Source organism: Lytechinus pictus, chromosome 16, assembly GCF_037042905.1.
Source record: "Lytechinus pictus isolate F3 Inbred chromosome 16, Lp3.0, whole genome shotgun sequence".
Lineage (NCBI taxonomy): Eukaryota > Metazoa > Echinodermata > Echinoidea > Temnopleuroida > Toxopneustidae > Lytechinus > Lytechinus pictus.
The window spans coordinates 3,501,293-3,519,862 of NC_087260.1; the positions used below are offsets into that span (position 1 = coordinate 3,501,293).

Genomic DNA, 18,570 nt, shown 5'->3' on the forward strand with positions numbered 1-18,570 from the left:
ATGGGAGAATCGGACAGTTGAGACTAAAATTTCATTGAAAAGTCCATTTATCCTCCATTTAATGCCATAAATATAATGAAATGAAAATGGCTGTAAAGATTCACTTAGCATTGGGTTTTTTTTTTTTTTTTTTTTTTTTCCATTTTGCTCAATTCAATATGAGTAAGGTACATATTTCATTGAATGTTATCAAATAAAATACATTTCAAATTATGTCACTCATATGCTTAAGTATGTATTTGAAAAGAAAAGTGCAAAATTTATCAAGAGAAACAAACACCACCACCTTAAAATATGTAAGGATCATTTGAGAAAATATATATATATAAACAATCTGAATAGACAGACAAGGTATGTATAGAGGTTGAAATACCTTGTGACCAGTCTCCTGTAAAATAAAATAGTAGATGATTTCAACAGTAAGTTTTCAAAGATATTAAGACAAAAATTTTGTAATGAATGACTTACAAAAGCTCTGAGCATTATGGCCAATCTTTTTGGTACCTAGAAATCTGAATTGGGCATATATTTGACTTTCCATAGACTTGGCAATTTTAGCTATATATTATCATGTGATTAAAAAACTTGACCAATGATCTTCTCATGATTACAATGTAAATCCCTCACCCCCCCCCCCCCAAAAAAAAATGGATCTGGTCAACTTTGTGTCCCACTGTATTGGCAATGTAGACACAGTGTTTTGAGTGTGGAACGCAGTGTGGAATTATCTTCACACAGTTTAATTTGAGCATTTTCACATTATGAATCACGTCTTTGCATAGACCACCATTTGAGCACTCACACTGTAGAAGTATCCAGTGTGAAATTATGTCAGTCCACACTGTTAATTTTACCAGTGTGAAACAAATCTTCACATAAGTCCACTGTGTGAACTCTCACACTGGAATCAAATAATTGCATAGATGATGTGGCACATGAACATCATGTGAACACACTGAAGGCTCACACTGTAGAAGTACCCAGTGTAAACTTATCTTCACACTATAAAATTTGAGCATTTTACCAGTGTGAATCAAATATTCACATAAGTCCACTGTGTGATCACTTACACTTTCGAGTGTCCACACTGTGAAATTAACTTCACTGTTAAATTCGAGCATTTTACCAGTATGAATTAAATCTTGACATAGTATACTGTGGATACACTGTGAACACTCAGACTATAGGTGCCTGCAATGTGAAATTACCTTCATATTATTTATGTGAATCAAAATCTTGACATAGATCAATGTGAACACACTGTGAGCACTAACAGTCTATTGGTGCCCACAGTACAGAATTACGTTGATAGTGTTAAACTAAGGTGTTTGAACAGTGTGAATCACAGCTGTGAACATAGTCCACTGAACACTCACACTATTGAGATGCCCACAATTTGAGACTGTATTCACACTTATTAAATTTGTAATGAGCATTTCGGCATAATGGCCGTATTCTTAACTTCGGTTTAATTCAGACTCTGGTCTAAAGTTATGGTTTATTTATGGATAGTCATCTGCAACAGAAATCTACGACAGGACAAGTTCATTTTATCAGCCCATTTAACACTCTATTCATTCATAACTGTCAGGAAATAATTTTTTTTCTCCACTATTAATGCATGAGAAAAGAGCAAAGTAAACATAAGAAAGAATCTTTTGACAGTTTTGATCTTCCCATAATTTTAGCACAGAGTTAGACCAAACTTTAGAATGCAGGCCTGTGAATGTCTTCTTCCTACAGTCCTACACAGTGGCGTACCTAGGATTTTCCACAGGGGGGGCAAAATCGGCCACCAAAAAAATTGACAAGCAAAAAAAAAAAAAAAAAAAGGTCTTCAAGCTCGTCAGGGGGGCAATAAAGGTCTTCAAGCTCGTCAGGGGGGGGCATAAAAGGTCTTTCAAGCTCGTCAGGGGGGGCAGTGATATGTATTTTGTATGGGTTGTGGCTCGTCAGGTCCTAGTGGTCCTACAGTAAATTATTTTTATGCCATCTTACCAGCTCCTGCGTCACGGCCGTCGATGACAAGTCTTGACGTGTTATTTGCAACCAGCATTCCCAGTGCTGCTCCAGAGGCCTTCACACGGTTGGCGTGAGATTCTCCTGCGATGTTGACCTTAAAAGGTGACCCGTTGACTTGCCTGTCCGACCAGGCCGTGTGAAGCAGATAGGTACCTGATTAACAGAAAGAGTTCATTATTGATTGTTAACAATGAAATGTTGATTATGGAATAGTCTTTGGAGTATATGGAGATGACTAGCTATTGATTATGGAATAGTCTTTTAATCTCGTTATCATTGATAACAGAAAATAGGGATATAAGGCATATTCAACCCTATTTCTTATATTTGAAATGATAGAAGTTTTTGGGGTAAGCCTTCTTTCCGTTGCAAGGTTATTTGGTCTTTTCCCTTCAGAAAGACTGCTGCACTTGTGGACTAGTTCAAAAAGCCCTTGAAGGTCCCTTAATATTGTAAGTCATGGGGGTGCAGGCTTTTGCTCACGCTGGCCCTATTCTCTAGAACGATCTTCCCCCTCGTTATCCAAGAATGCACTTCCGCTGGCACATTTAAACATGACCTAAAATCACTATACCAAATACTTCATAGATTACATTAGATTAGATCTGGAGCTCAGGTTGTTCTTTCTTACAGCCTAAAAGACTATGAATCAAATTTACCAGGTTTTTCTGGAGTGTAGGTTGCTTGGTATCTGTGGTTGTCAAGATGCGTGAGTGTGACATTGATATCTTCATCCAGACCACTCATTCTTACACTTGGCACACCTGTAGCATGAAAAGTGCAGTACGGACTTAGATGTCGGAAAATACAGTTAGAAGAAAGCATCAAGCATAATGACTTTGTGAGTGAAATGTCCATGCATTTTGATGATGAGATCTAATTAAATCTTAGTCTTCTGGAGAGTTTTACATAAAATAAATAGATGTTTTATCCCACTAATGGGGTGCTGAAGAAAGAAAGGTTCTACCACCAATCAAGTGCAAGTCCCGAAATCAAGCTTAATCTGTCGTTGTTAGAAAGTCAAGTTACAATTGAATGAAATCATCTTCTTTAATCCAAAGTTTTTTATGACTGCTTGGAAGTTTTATTAAAATTGCACAGTGTGCATATCTCATACGTGAGTGAACCCTGAACTTCAAAACTCCTTATTTTAGAAGCTCTTGCTGAATACCCTCTGCATTCAATCAAGTACTTGTGAGAGTTATTGTTGATCAATTTTTACAACTCGTATATCATTTCAAAGCTCAGGACGTGCTTTTCCATGCTCAATGAACATCTCAGACTGTTTTGGGGGAGGCTGCTCACACATATTTCTCCGAACCTGGTCCTGCATTTGATCCATCGATGATGAACTCGGTCTTCTTGAAGACCTTACCGACCTCCATCACATCTCCTCTCGCCTGTACCTTTGTATAAAATTTATTCTCTCTCCATTTCCCTGTCATGCTCTCTCTTTTTCTTCTGTATCTCTCTCCCTGTCAGTAAATCTCTCTTTCTCTCTCCTACTTCGACTCCTACTTTTCTAGCTTACCTGGTCCTGCATTTGATCCATCCATGATGAACTTCATCTTCTCGAAGACCTTCCCACCCTCCATCCTATCTCCTCTCACCTGTATAAAATGTATTCTCCATTTTCCCTTTTTTCTTCTGTATCTCTCTCTCTCCCTGTCAGTCAATCCTTCTTTCTTTCTCCTTCTACTTCTTCTTTTCTACCTTACCTGGTCCTGCATTTGACCCATCAATGATGAACTCCGTCTTCTTGAAGACCTTGCCGACCTCCATTCCGTCTCCTCTCACCTGTACTTTGGTATGATCAATTGGAATCTCTTCTGTCTTGGAGTAGAGCTTGAGTGGTGACCCTTTTATCGGGACCCCTGACCATGTCACTTTCAACTCGTGCGCTCCTGTAATAGGATGGTACACATTCTTCTAGATTTAAATCATGTGACAATTTGATTTTTCATTTTCTATAACCAGGAATTTTATCTGATGATGAAATAAATACTTTAGCCAACATGACTGCATTTTAACTCTGACTTATTCCAACTCTGATTACTAAATTGTTTCCTGATGATATAAAGCAAATATCTGCATGTAGAATTATCTTCACACTGTTGGTCTGCTTGACTGCATTTCAAATTGAACTTATTCAAACTATGATTACTAAATTGTTCCTTTGATGATATAAGCAAATATTTTGGTCCATGGGACTGCATTTCAATTTTGAACTTATTCCATGTCATTCAATGGATACAGTATATTTTCAAACAGCTCATTGAGATCTGTAATGGTTTATGACTTTATACACTTACTTAAAAAAGAAGCTGCAACTTTTTTTTCTGCAAATTGGCAATACGACTACAAAATTTGTAGTGGTAGTATTACTTGTCACAGTAGAAGTAGTAGTAATAGGAATTATAGTATCGTTCTAATAGAAGTAGTAGTAGTCAGGGGCCAAAGAATAGTTTTGAAAGTGAGGGGGGGCGGCTGGCCATGCAAAAAATCACAATCGGATGGTAATTTTTGCATTTTTGTACACAATTTTGGAAATAATTAGGGGGCTGAAGCACCTCTACCCCCCCCCCTTTCGCCAGCCCCTTGTGTAATAGCAGTATAGTACTTTGCTATTTAAAGAAAAATACAATATTTTCCTTGTACCGTTACTGTAAAGTGAGTAATTGTATTACCGACCGGCCTTGAATTACCAAACACACACATCATACGCGTCAGAAAAAATTTCATACACTCCAAACTTTGCAACATCCTTCCAAAGGGAACTTAAATTGAAAGATAATGAAAAATGGTAAGACACATATTTAAATTCTTTAGGTTCCCAAAATAATAAAATATCAAAAATAGCTCATCAAAAATGGTAAGACACATATTTGAATTCTTCAGGTTCCCAAAATACACGTTCGGTAATACAATTTTCAAGTGACCAAAATATTTCACATGCGAAGAGGGGTCCAATTGGAAGCTGATATCGTAAAAGGAAAACGATTTCACAAAATTTTTACATGTTTATTTTGAAGGTATTTGTGTATTTATGATGAAAGTTTGGTGAATTCTACGAGAATGTTTTTTTTTAATATGATTGAATTCATGGAAAGTGTTCAGTGATACGATCCACTGCCATACATACCTTGCTCATCTGGTATGAATGCTACACTCTGTCTGCCTTGCATCTCTGGTTCGATATTAAGAGGGACCCTACTGGTAGGTGTGTCCAGGTCTGCTTGCATCATACCTGAAATAAAAATTGTCACAATCATTGTTAATGTTGGGGCATTGTGGTCTAGTTGTTACGACTCTCGTCCTTTAATCTGAGGCGGGTGGGTTCAATTCCTAGTTTGAGTGGTGATCCTTTTATAGGAAACCCTGACAATGTCTCATTCGATTCATGTGCACCTGTGATAGGATTGTACAGATTTTATCCCTACCCATGGCGTGTTTTCCTTCAGCAAGAAATTTCCCCACATTGTGCTGCCCTCCACCCGGATGAAGTGAATGGGTATCCGGTAGGAAGAAATTCCTTGAATGCTTGAGCGCCTCGGTAGCCGAGCTAAATCAGGGGTAATAACAATAGCAGGGCCCTCTAGGAGACAATTTTTCGGAACTTAAGTGGCTACCCTGGGTAAACATACCATTATTATTGTTATTATATTGTCATTATCATTGTCACCATGAAAATAATCATCATCATTATCAATACCAACATTGTCACAACCATAATCATCATCATTATTACTATCATAATCATCAATATCATCATCATCACATTTATATCATCTTCATCATTGCCACCACAATCATCATCATCACAATAACCATGAGGTTATGGTGCAAATGGTTTATGGTACTGTGTGAAGACCTGGAAAAGACTAAGGATAGAGGTAGAAGTGAAATGGAGAGGCGAAAAAGTGGAGGTTAGAAAGTAGAGTATATCTCTTTCGGATATGAGTGAGGTTTACATGGAACTTATGGAAGCAACCAATCTTATAGCCATTGAATCATGGATTGATTCTCAAACTTTATTGTTGAAATTCTTTATTCCAATCAACCAAAATTTGCTGTCTTACAAGAGTGTTTCATAAAACTGCTCATAAAGCTATCCATGACTTTACACACGACTGGTACATTTTCTTAGGTGCTAGTCAACTATATAGTGATATCATTTAGCACAAGAAAGGGTCACTTACGAATTGCTTTATGAAACGACCCCCAGATAAGAATTTAATATCCTGTAGTTGCTCAAGGTGTCTGACGATGAACTTACCAGGTCCAGCTTCGCTTGTATCGAAGACAATCTTGAATTCTTTGTTTCTGGTCATCTTGTGCATTCCGTTGACCGTCTGGTCATTCTTGATACTGCTCTTGACCACCCTCACCTTCCTAGGATCGGTCACTTTGATGTGATATGGACTCCCTGTAAATAGAAGCCAAAAAGATTGCAATTCATTAAGTAATATCTTGTGACAACAAAATCAATTGTAGACCAAGCTAAGATCGGAAAATAGTAAAGAGCCGCGATTTTGTAGCACCAAACACTTATCCACTAAGATAAGAAATACAGAACCACACTAATTGCAATGGGTTAATTTTTATTTAATGTGGAGTCCACTTTCCACTTTTTTTGTTGACTGAGTATTTCATCGAGTTTGTCACTTTTATGTGGTCTGATCCAAAAATTCTTGTAGACTAGAGGTAGAGGAAGGATCATTAGTTACACGATGAATAGCACTGAAAGTATTTACCCAATGTATACAGGGGCCGCGGAAGCGTTTTTTTTTTTCCAAAACCGTTTACAAAAACATAAAAATGACCATATGATTGTGATTTTTTGCATGGTCAGCCCCCCCCCCCCCCACTTTGAAAACCGTTCCGTGGCCCCTGGTATATACTGTAGCTTTGAAAGGCTTTTACACTATGTTTATATCACCAACAAGTTTTTACACCATTTATAATTGTATATAGCACAAAAAATGTATACATGTGTAAAGCACTGACAAGTTTTTATACCATATTAGCACTGAAAAGTATTTACACAATGTATATACTGTAGCATTGAAACGTTTTTACACTATGTTTATATCACTAACAAGTTTTTACACCATTTATAATTGTATATAGCACCAAAAATGTATACATGTGTAAAGCACTGACAAGTTTTTATACCATATTAGCACTGAAAAGTATTTACACAATGTATATACTGTAGCATTTAAACGTTTTTACACTATGTTTATATCACCAACAAATTTATAATTGTATATAATAATACATATGATTTATATAGCATCTTTTCCATTTTGATTACATATACATAGCACAAAAATTTTATTTACACCATGTGCATAGCAATGAAAAGTTTTACACCATGTCTATAGCATCGTTTTTCTGCAAAACATTCAGTATTGTCAGGCGTCCAGAGCAATGTAGATGAATTTATCAATGCTATATTTTCAAAACTGTAAGAGAAATTCAATGATTTTATGTGAATGAAGTTATTACCTGGTATTTGTTTGTCTGACCAGAAAATCTTGAGTGTGAATAGGCCCACTTCCACTGGTATGTAAGTCACTGTGTAGGTACCGTCCCTGTTCTCATCAACGCTTACTTTAGCCATAGAATTTGGTCCTAGAAACAGATTAAAAAGAGATATTCATATTCCTTAATGTAAAGCAAATGATTCATTATCACAACAGTGCTTAAACTCACCTAGCCCCTGTAACAGAGGTTTACGAATGATTACAAAAACGAAATAAAAATCTGAATATAGAGAGAAGAAAAAAAGAAGAGGAGAAGGAGTAAGAGAAAACAAACAAAAAATTGAAAAATTAAAGGAGAATGAAACCCTTGAAACCAGCTGAATCCATATCAAAGAGAAAAATCAAAGAAACAAATTGTTGAAAGTTTGAGGAAGATTGAATGAATAATAAGAAAGTTATGAGCATTTGAATATTGAGATCACTATTGCCATGTAGATCCTTCCATTGGCAATGCGACCAAGATCTGTGATGTCACACACGTACAACTCCCTCATTACTTTAGTACTTATTTCACTTATATTCTCACTTTTATAGAGTCTATCACAAGATGAGGTGTTCTCTTTATGAGAGGACAAGTACAGAGGTTTCACAACATTATATCATTGATGAATCGTTTGTCATATGATTAGAATGAGCAAAAAGAGATGTTTTGGGGTATATTTTCAGTGTCCAAAAGGGGAGAGTTGTTCATCTGTGACATCATAGATTTTGGTCGCATTGCCAATGGGAGGATCTCCATAGCATTAGTGATCTCGACATTCAAATGCTCATAACTCTTCTATTGCTAGTCCTATTTTACTCAAACTTTTGTTGATCTTATTCTTTGATTTTTCTGCTTTCACAAAAGCTAACTTGCTCCAAGAGTTTCATTCTCCTTTAACAAGAAGTTGGCAAAGAAGGAGAAGGAGAATAATGGAAATAGACAAGATGAAGAAGAGGACAAGAGAAATGGGAGGACAAAAAAAAAGAGACAAAGGAGAAGAAAAATACAGAAACAGAAGATGAGGCAGCAGGAGAAGGAATAAGAGATGGAGAAGTAGAAGATGGAGGAGCTCTAAGAATACAAATACCAAGGAGAAAAAGGAGGGTGACAGAAGAGTAACAACATTCTTGTCCCTATAATCAACCATTATTTCTATCATTTTCAAATGAGGTACAAATAAACAGTTTTCGAGCTTACCTTCGACCTGTACTCTCAGCTCTCCTGGCCCTGCTGCGATGGGATCCACAGTGAATATTGCCGGTGTATCCTCCCTCGCTCGAGACAGGCCTTCCCCCATTGCTCTGCACTTGGAAGGATCCCTCACTGATATCCTCATTGGGTCATCTGTGTTTGGTGGAATCAACCATTCATTGGTGAGGGTTTATATTAAGATTGATTAGCATGTTGCTACTTTGTTAGGTGCAATTGTCTAATACTATGAATTATGTTAGAATGATAAGAAATTACTATATATCACTGAGATTTGGTAATAAATTCAATTTCAATGCAATATATTGCTTTTAATTTAAAAGAGAATCTGCTTTATGATTATGTCAAAACATGTAACATTTTGATCTTTCCATCCATAAAACAAAAGCATAACCAAAAATCATAAATGAACAGTTGTTACAAGAATGAATAATTAAACTAGAAATTTGACGTGTCCAAAGGACACAAAGATGCCCCCGCTTGACGCAATCATCATTCAATGAAATAAAGAAATGGTGGAATTTAAGAGAAAATGGTTAAAACAATTATTAATTAAACACAAATGAAATAGAAATTATGTTACTAAAATAACTAATTGTTACAAATATAGAAATGATCATTATTACCTGTTATTGACTGGCCATTCCACTTGATATCAACCACGTACGAGCCTACATCCTTGGCCCTGGTATGCACGGTAAAGACACGCCCTTCCCTTGTAATGCGGACTGGTAGTCGGGTGTGGCCGTTGGTGATGTCAACGCTGATATCGCCTTGCCCCGCCTCCTGTGTATCAACTATGTATGGTAAAGTAGATAGACTATTAGAAAGTTTGTAGTAGTAGTAGTAGTAGTAGTAGTAGTAGTACACTGTAGTTGTTGTGTTGTTGTTGTAGTAGTAGTAGTAGTAGTACTGTAGTAGTAGTAGTAGTAGTAGTAGTAGTAGTAGTAGTAGTAGTAGTAGTAGTACTGTAGTAGTAGTTGTAATAGTAGTAGTACTACAGTAGTAGTAGTAATAGTAGAAGTAGTAGTAGTTGTTGTAGTAGTAGTAGTAGTAGTAGTGGTAGTATTAGTAGTAGTAGTAGTAGTAGTAGTAGTAGTTGTAGTAGTAGTAGTAAGTAGAAGTAGTAGTAGTAGTAGTAGTAGTAGTAGTAATAGTAGTATAGTAGTAGTAGTAGAAGCAGTAGTAGAAGTAGTAGTAGTAGTAGTAGTAATAGTATAGAAGTAGAAGTAGTAGTAGTAGTAGTATAGTAGTAAATCCAGAGTTTTAAATCCAGTTTTATCCCTGTGAATGGGGGTGCTAGATTCACTTCACACTCACAGCAATTGCCCTTTTCACCTTCCTACACTTTACCTGATTCAGTGCATCCTCCATTCTCAATGCAACCCTCCTACTCTTCTCCACTTATCTTATATGTCTTCTTTGGCCATCCCATTCTCCTCAAAACCCCCATCTCAAAGAACTCAAAAGCCCTTCTTTTAACACATGCTCGTCATCCCTCCTCAGCACTTGCCCATACCAACATACCATACAGGGGCCGTGGAACGGTTTTGAAAGTGGGGGGGGGGGCTGACCATGCAAAACATAATCGGATGGTCAATTTTATTTTTTTTGTACACGGTTTTAGAAAAAAAGTGTGGGGGCTGAAGCCCCCCAACCCTAACCCCCCCCCCCTTTCTGCAGCCCTTACCATATTCACTTGGGAAATGAAATTTGTAAAAACAAAAACAATTTGAAAGTATTGAATGTGATTTGCTTGAACATATTATTGTTATCATTTGTGAAGATTTAGTCCACTTTTGAATTTTTTAAAACTATTTGAAAGTGTCAAATATGCTCTGTGATTTGCTTGAACAGATTATTATCATTCAAATCATTTGTGAAAGGTTGGCCTACATGTAAATGCCAACTGTTCATATTTCGTTTAGTTTCAAACGTCTTAAAATTCTTGAAAACTCTTTTAAAGTGTCAAATATGGTTTTATTACTGATGGGTAAAACGATGCATTTTGAAATTAAATCAGAGCAACTCAGTAAAATCTGTGTCTTAGAAATATGGCAATGGTGTCAACTTGTTGTGCGAGTACAGTCTCCTATTTCCTGTAGAAAATAGGTTGTAACTCGCTATCATAATTCTAAGATGAAACAATGTAATTCAACAGAAATTGCATTTTTTAAGTGATATGAAGGAGAACAAGAATTATATTGAAAAGAAATATGGGTCAACTTAGGAGAAAAGGTGTGAAAATTGATATTTTATGGTAAACATTGATTCATACAACTTATACTGCATTGTGATATTAAAAACCCAAGGGCTAAGCAATTAACAAGGATGGTTGCTTATTACATCATGACATTTATATGTAATTTGTTCATCTTAGAACAGTTTATATCTTTATTAAGTAAACATCTATAGCCATGAAACATTGTAATGGTGTCCTTGAAAATGCACTTCTCGAATCAAAATATTCACACTTCTTTGCAATTTGTTTTCTAATTTGCCAATGGTGTATAGAAAATAGTTTCATTTAACCTTGCAGTCCATGAAATGGTTACTTTTCAAAGTAAATATTGTTGACCTTGAACCATTGCCATGCTTTCTTTGGCCCTGCAAACAATGAGCTTGCATCTCTCTACAATTATGTACTTGGCCACTGATGCACAAGAACAGTTTTGTTCGTCCTTCTGGTCGAGGCAAATTTTTCCTATTTATAAATTCTACAGAATAATTATCTTGTTATCTGATTATGGTATATAACAGCATTGTGATTAATGGTTATGGATGTTTCAATAACTGGAGACTTGAGAGTTTGAATCCAACACCATGTCGCTCACTTAATTTCCTTCAATAATGAAATTATCTACATGTTGCCCCGGACCATCATGAAGTAGATACCTGCCTGGGTGTGATATATAGTTGTCTGCAAGCCACACATCATCACAGCTGTACTTTGTGCACAACTGGTGACTTGTTTTTGTGTTAAATGGATGACACAACATTTACTCCTGTGACATTAGCTTTGGTCTTACTATCCCGGAGGGCATAGCGTTGGAGTTAAGATTGTAATAGAGATTTAATTTGCTTCATGATAATGTAAAGAGAGAAGGATAGTTTTGGAGGTTAGATTTCATGTTTATTTTGACATGTAGATTTTCCATTGGAGCAACTGTCTCGGAGCAAATGTCATGGAACCATAAAGTTCCCCAAATTTTCTATTTTTACAAGTTATGGTTACTCAATATTACAGCAATGATATGACATACATATGCCTATGTAAACAAAGAACACTTCTATTCAAAATATTTGAGTAGTTTCATTACTAGATCTGATTCAGGAAAAATCAGTACCTTGGAACTGAAGTTCTTCTCCAATGAAAGCGCTTGCGTTTCCTCCAACTTTGACATTCTTTGGGTAAGATGACATGTCTTTCTGTACGTTGACTTTAATAGGGCTCCCTCTCACCATCTCCCCTCGACATCTTACTGAAACCTGATGAAGAAAAGGAGCTTGATTTTTTAAGTTTTTGAGATAGCAGGAAGATGTTTCACAGAGGGTTAAATGTGACTTTGAAAATTGTTACATTCTTCATGAGCTGCAATTCCTTGATAGCAGGAAAGGGGGAAAGGAAAGTAAGGCTTTCGTGGGTGCTTGTACAACTTAAAAGTTTTTGAGTTGGTTTAAAGCAATATAGAACGGCATTTTTGTCAACAAATAGTCATTTTTTCACAATCTACAATACAGTGCGTCCCAGAAAAAACGAAACCGAGATTTAGCGATGATTTATCATAACTAAATCACAAATACAATAGACAAATGACCTACCATTGTAAAGCTTAGAATCTCCTCTTTCATCTGAAATTACTTAGATTATTTTTCATTCACGCATGAGTGAGCAAAAAACAATTTGAAGAGGGGATACCAAAAAGTCATTTGGCGGGCTGTATCTCGGTTTCAAAAAGAAAACCACATTTCTAAAAAGTTCAATATCTGCTCTTTAATTTGATACCTCAATTACAGAAAATGGTCAAGAAATAACAAAGTTCTGGTTATTTGAAATAAGGCTTGAATTTCAATAATTTCATAAAATGAAGAGGTTTTACAGGCTAGCGTTCAAACTCACTCGACACTCCGTTGTGTTGACGATCAGCCATGCATGAAGTCTTTTGTTAACCATGCGATAGCTTCTGTTGGAAACCGGTGAAAACACGTTTATTTAATGAAATTATGATAAATCATCGCTAAATCTCGGTTTCGTTTTTTCTGGGACGCACTGTATATTGGTCATATCATGTTACTGCGATAAATCAACATATCATAAAACCATTATCAAATAATAAGTATTTTTTTCAATATTGCATAACTTTGATATTGAAATCTTGCGCAGCAAGTACCAGTAATACACAACACTAACAAACCAATAAGTCTAAAAACTTGTGGTTCATGCTCTTTTGACTGAAAGACCAGGAAAACAATGGCCCTTAAGATTTAAGTACACTGATTTACTTTGTTGTGAACTCAGACTTATGTACAGAAAGGGAAAAATTGAGGTGGAAAGTAAGGGAAATTGAATTCTGTTATGGCAACTCCCATGGGAACACAGTAGGACAGCATTTTACAGGTATAACACCAATCTAATATTATAACCAATTAAACAGGAAACATTTTACATCTTAAGTTAATCAGGCATAGTAACTGATCTTATCGATACGACATAAATTACTCTCTGGTCTTTTTATAAAAGAAGAGATAATGGCAGAGCGGGGATGCGAACTTACAACCTTACATTTACGAGTCCAATACACTTACCACTAGACCACACGACCCACCTATTGATCTTATGGAGCTAAGTTTTGCTAATTAATCTTTGATAAATTCATTAACCTGCCAGTGTCCTGTAACACAAAGGTTAGTAATTAATGGTACACTTGATATTTACGATTAATTACACATTGTATTCAATGCAATCAATCGTAAAAAGATGCTCTACGATGATAACCAACCTTTGTGTTACAGGCCCCTGGTCTAGTTTGTTTGTTATAGGGCTAAATCTTTAAACTAGGGTAGAGCACATTGGAGGAAGGAGACGGAAAGTAGATGTGATACTGCGTATGCCTGCATCTATGGAGTGACCCGTCTGGAATGGTGTTAGGAGTATAACTTATGTAGGGTTGGGTAACTTGGGTTTTAGGAACAAATAGGGTGGAGCAAGGGAGGTTGGTTTGGTTGGTGGTTGGGATGGTAGGAGGTTGGATGGGGTCAGTAAGGGGTGGGGATGCGGTTGGAGGGGTACAATTATCTTGCCAAATTTGGAAAGAACATGTTTTGACTGATATTGCACCCCTTTTGAAATTTGAATTGAACTTATATTAAGAATTACATTCTTGATAATGATCAAGAAATAGAAAACCTGATATCAATGGATTTAGTTTAATGATATCAAGATAGAGGAATAGATGTGCAAAGGGGTTGCCATACGCCTGCATTGCTGAAAGCCCTGTACTTCGCTGAGTTAAATCTTGTCAATAAGAGCTTTAAGGCTATACAGAATGTTGCTACCATAAGGGAGGGACAAGTTAGAGACCTCATCTTGGGTTTTCAACCATCAAGGGGGTGAACGGTACCACTACCAGCTCAGTACTCAGAGCTTTGAGGCTAAAGGGAATTGGGCTACCAGAAGAGAGCTGTGGGGACCGGAAAGGGAGTGAAGTGCCCCTACCTTGTGCATGCTCGTGTCAAGGGGAAAGAAATTGCACCTCTAGCAGTTCTGTATAGAGAGCTTGAATTCTTTATGGAAATTAAATCACCAGAAGAGGGTTGGGGAAGGGGAGGGGGTGAAGTGCCCCTACCTTGTGCATGCCCCTGTCCAGGGAGAAATAAATTGTACCTCTAGCAGTTCTGTATGGAGAGCTTGGAGGTTTTTTGAAGGGAATGGAGCTCCCTGGAGAGAGGGGTGCAATGTGGAGGGGAGGATGCTATGTTCCTACCTTGTGCATGCCCCCATCAAGCGGGGTGAACTGTACTTCTACCAGTTCAGTACTCAGAGCTTTTAGACTGATGGGGACAGGGCTGCCAGGTGCCTCTATCTGAGCCGAGATGTCTTCTATGGAGACCTGCTGATCTAATACTCTCACATGTATGGTCACCTGTAAGTCATATAAAATTTAAATCAATCAATTGGAAAAACGCAAAATAGCAGGTGTGTACCCATGATTTAATAAAAGTGAGGGAATATGGGTTCATTGTTAAAATATCTCCTAACCCCCACCCCCAACCCCCTCCACAGAAAAAAAAAGTGGGATGGGTTCACAAAAAATTATTTGGTTGCCTTAACATAATCCCAAATCCCGCAACCCAAAAGAGGCAAGGGTTCTCGTTTCAATAGTGGGTCGGGGGGGGGGGGGCTTACTGACAAGAGAGCACCTATGTGCAATGTCCTTTTCAGGATAAAAAAAGGGTGAGGAATGTCTTTTCTTTGCTCAGCATTATACAGAGCTAATTCCATGATAAATGGCTAGCAGCTTGAACATTTCTGTCTTGCCTTTTATTTTTTAGGAGATGATTTTTCCCCTTTGGAGGAAAAACATAAAGGGGGTTGTTTTCTGAAAATTCAAAAGAACTTGGCCCATTTTCTGTTCCTCCCTCATTCCTGAAATCATTAATACAGGGTTTGGCTAAAGACTTCTTATTGAATGACGACATCTACCCAACAATATAAATTCAGCTATAAATATAAAGTTCAATTGAAACAGTAATCGATGGAACATGGCAAAGATACAGCTTTTTGTAAAGCAATTTTTATACCAAATGGATGATATTCACAACATAGGCTGTATGCGAGTAAGTTAGAAAGAGCTAATGAAGACATTAACTCACATTTTGTATCAGATAAGCAACAAATATCAACTGTTAATATATTTGTAAGTTTGTTTTATCATCAATATTTTTTGCTACAATGTTTTATATATCTTGAAAGCTCTGCTTCTTTGGGGTCCAAAACTTTTCAGGTTATATTCTATTTGCCAACCTTTGTACTATTTTATATCACATGTCTTTATTGATCTATGTGTCTAACATGCCTCCTCCCTTGTACTATGAGTAATACAACACTAATGATTTCACATATTTCTTTGGGAGCTGAGCAATGTTTTACATTCTGACAACAGACTATTTTTATGATACAAGTCACAATAAAATACATATACAGGGTAAACACTGTGATGCAAAAAAAAACTATAGGCCTACAGACTCATGCTCTAATTTAACAAACTATGAAAATTTGAATAAAATGTTTTTGGGTCAAGGTCAGAATTATCTTTCATTTTCCACAATTCTGCGTGTTTTATCACACTACTGAAGTATAAGAGGCCTGTATGATATTATGAAGACTAACCACACCCTCCCTTCAATGTGTATGCATTTGTTTAAACTATAAAGCTACATGTAGATAGCCTAATAAAACTTTTAATAAAATGTTGACTGTTTGTTGAATAGCAAATTAACTCAATAGCTTTATTCTACATACAAAAAAACACAATTTTAAAAGAACCTGTTAGATAAAGGCTGACATACTCTAAGTGCTTAATACCTTTTGCCTATAAATTCTGAAGTATTAGACTCAACCAGTGACTTGTGAATTGTTTTCAATGAAGTTAAATTCCACTGCACCTAAGTGTTGACTTTGCACATCTCTGTATGTTTGCACTGAACCTGTTATTTTGATGCGTGATTAATCAACCATGTTCTAGCAATTCCTCTCCATCAAAATCACATATTTACTCTTACAGAATTGAACAATATTTGATACCATAATGATTGGTCATTCATGCTTAAAGGGGCAGAGAAACGTTCTATTTTAGCTTGAGGCAAAGAGACAAAATGAAAAATAGCAGCCATTTGAAGAGACTATTGCTTTCTTCTCTCAGTGACTAATATGCTTTTCACATTGCATTTCCTTAACCCCATTCTATCCTTAACCCCGGACTATCCGTAACCCCACACTATCTTTTTTCGGATTCACACTGTCTTTCTTAACCCCGTACTATCTGCTTAGCCGGGTTAACGCCTTAACCCCGGACTATCCCACAGCTCATGAATATTGATGATTTTACCATCCAGAGCGTGATTAACGTGCAATTTTAACTTCTGTGATTGGCTATTGCTTAGCCCCACTTTTCCTTAGCCCAGTTTCGTTTCACACTGCATCTCTTAGCACCACAATTGTGGTGCTAGCACCACAATAAGCCGGCTAACCCTGCTTTTTTGCAGGGCCAGATAGTACCGTACTATTTACCGTGCTAGCCCACTTTGCTAAAACGTAGTGTGAAAACGAAATGGGCTAAGCTTAACCCCAGGAAATTGGTGGGGCTAAGGCCCCCCCCCCCTTAGCCCCACCAATTTCCCGGGGTTAAGGCAAAAAAGTGCAGTGAGAAAAACATAATAGTGTGAAGAATGGCCCATTCTCACCTATTGCTTCTTTCCTTAAATCAACCATTTTCAATCGAATTCAATAATAATCACAAACCATACAAGAAATACCACACTAAGATAAGGATGCCCATGAAAACCTAATCATGAGCACTGGCTAAAATCTGGGGAGGTAGTATGGTCCACAAGATTTTCTGACAAATGCAAACAAAAATATTTCCTGCATTTCTGTAGCTCAAGACATACATGTATGTGTATGCCAAATTTCATGAGCATAGGTCATAAGATAAAGAAGAATTACAGTCCACATGATGTTTATACATTAACTGTTATAATATGCTACTACCATGTCAACACGATTTAATAATAATAATAATAATAATATAGGATTTGTATAGCGCACATATCCACCTTGCTAGGTGCTCAAGGCGCTCCTAAGCACAGCTTTTTGAGGAATTACTTCCTGCTGGTACCCATTTACCTCACCTGGGTTGAGTGCAGCACAGTGTGGATAAATTTCTTGCTGAAGGAAAACACGCCATGGCTAAGATTTCCGGCACATGCAAAAATATGCCTTACAAACCAATGTTTGAGCCAAATTTCATGAGAAATTGACTGAAAACTAATAAAATGGTTTGAACCGCAAGATTTTTTGCCTAATTCTTTGCCATATAGTAATGTAGTTACCAAGGCGACAAGATTTCTGACACACACAAAAAATGTGTCTTGCGCATCTTTACTTCAAAGACAAATTATGTATGTTCCAAATTTCATGAGAATTGGTTAAAAACTGAGGAAGAAGTTCGACTTTCAAAATTTGCAACGGACCGACTGCCCGACCGTACACCAATTCCTCAATACCTGCTTCATTTGGTGAGGCATAATTAGAGAGAAATGAATCTATAGAGATGCTGTACATACCGGTACATCTGTGTTAGCATTGTGTGTATCTCCGGTAGGGTTAGTATCTAAACCAGTGCATCTGCTCAGGTCAATCTTAGCACACAATCCCCAATCTGTCGTTTTTTTCGAAGCGTATGTCTCGGCTCCAAAACTGGTCTGGAAGGTTTCCGAGACGGGCTTGGCCCTGTGGAACCCAGCGGCATATGCCATCACGTTTAGTTCGTCCACTGCTGGCTGGCTGAGCTCAGTGGCTGTCAATGTGGGTTCGACGCTCAATGCACGGCCTGCTTCAATTCCTGAAAGAAATTTATATAAATTCATCAAAACATCTTGAAAGTGCAAGCAACATGGACGTATTAGTAAAAGCAATCAAGAGAAATGAAGTGAGTAAAGCGTGCAGCAAATCATGTCTTTCCCCACCGCATACATTCGTAATTCCGAAGCTTTGTTATTCCGAAGGTTCGGATATTCCGAAGGTTC

The 18,570-nt window shown here is 37.1% G+C and overlaps 1 protein-coding gene across 2 annotated transcripts in view; it reads right to left on the minus strand.

Moving 5' to 3' along the window:
* Positions 1-18,570, minus strand: part of LOC129279482 (filamin-A-like) — a 40,588-nt gene that overhangs the window by 10,079 nt on the left and 11,939 nt on the right. The window contains exons 3-14 of one of the 2 annotated variants that reach the window (XM_064111143.1): positions 18,109-18,386; positions 14,748-14,906; positions 12,111-12,252; positions 9,390-9,560; positions 8,752-8,898; positions 7,534-7,659; positions 6,299-6,448; positions 5,165-5,269; positions 3,741-3,926; positions 2,682-2,786; positions 1,999-2,175; positions 374-388 (exon numbers count right to left, since the gene is read on the minus strand). In XM_064111143.1, the coding sequence (XP_063967213.1) occupies positions 374-388; positions 1,999-2,175; positions 2,682-2,786; positions 3,741-3,926; positions 5,165-5,269; positions 6,299-6,448; positions 7,534-7,659; positions 8,752-8,898; positions 9,390-9,560; positions 12,111-12,252; positions 14,748-14,906; positions 18,109-18,386 (1,761 nt within the window). The remainder of the gene's footprint in view (positions 1-373; positions 389-1,998; positions 2,176-2,681; positions 2,787-3,740; positions 3,927-5,164; positions 5,270-6,298; positions 6,449-7,533; positions 7,660-8,751; positions 8,899-9,389; positions 9,561-12,110; positions 12,253-14,747; positions 14,907-18,108; positions 18,387-18,570) is intronic. The other variant, XM_064111144.1, reaches the window with a different exon arrangement.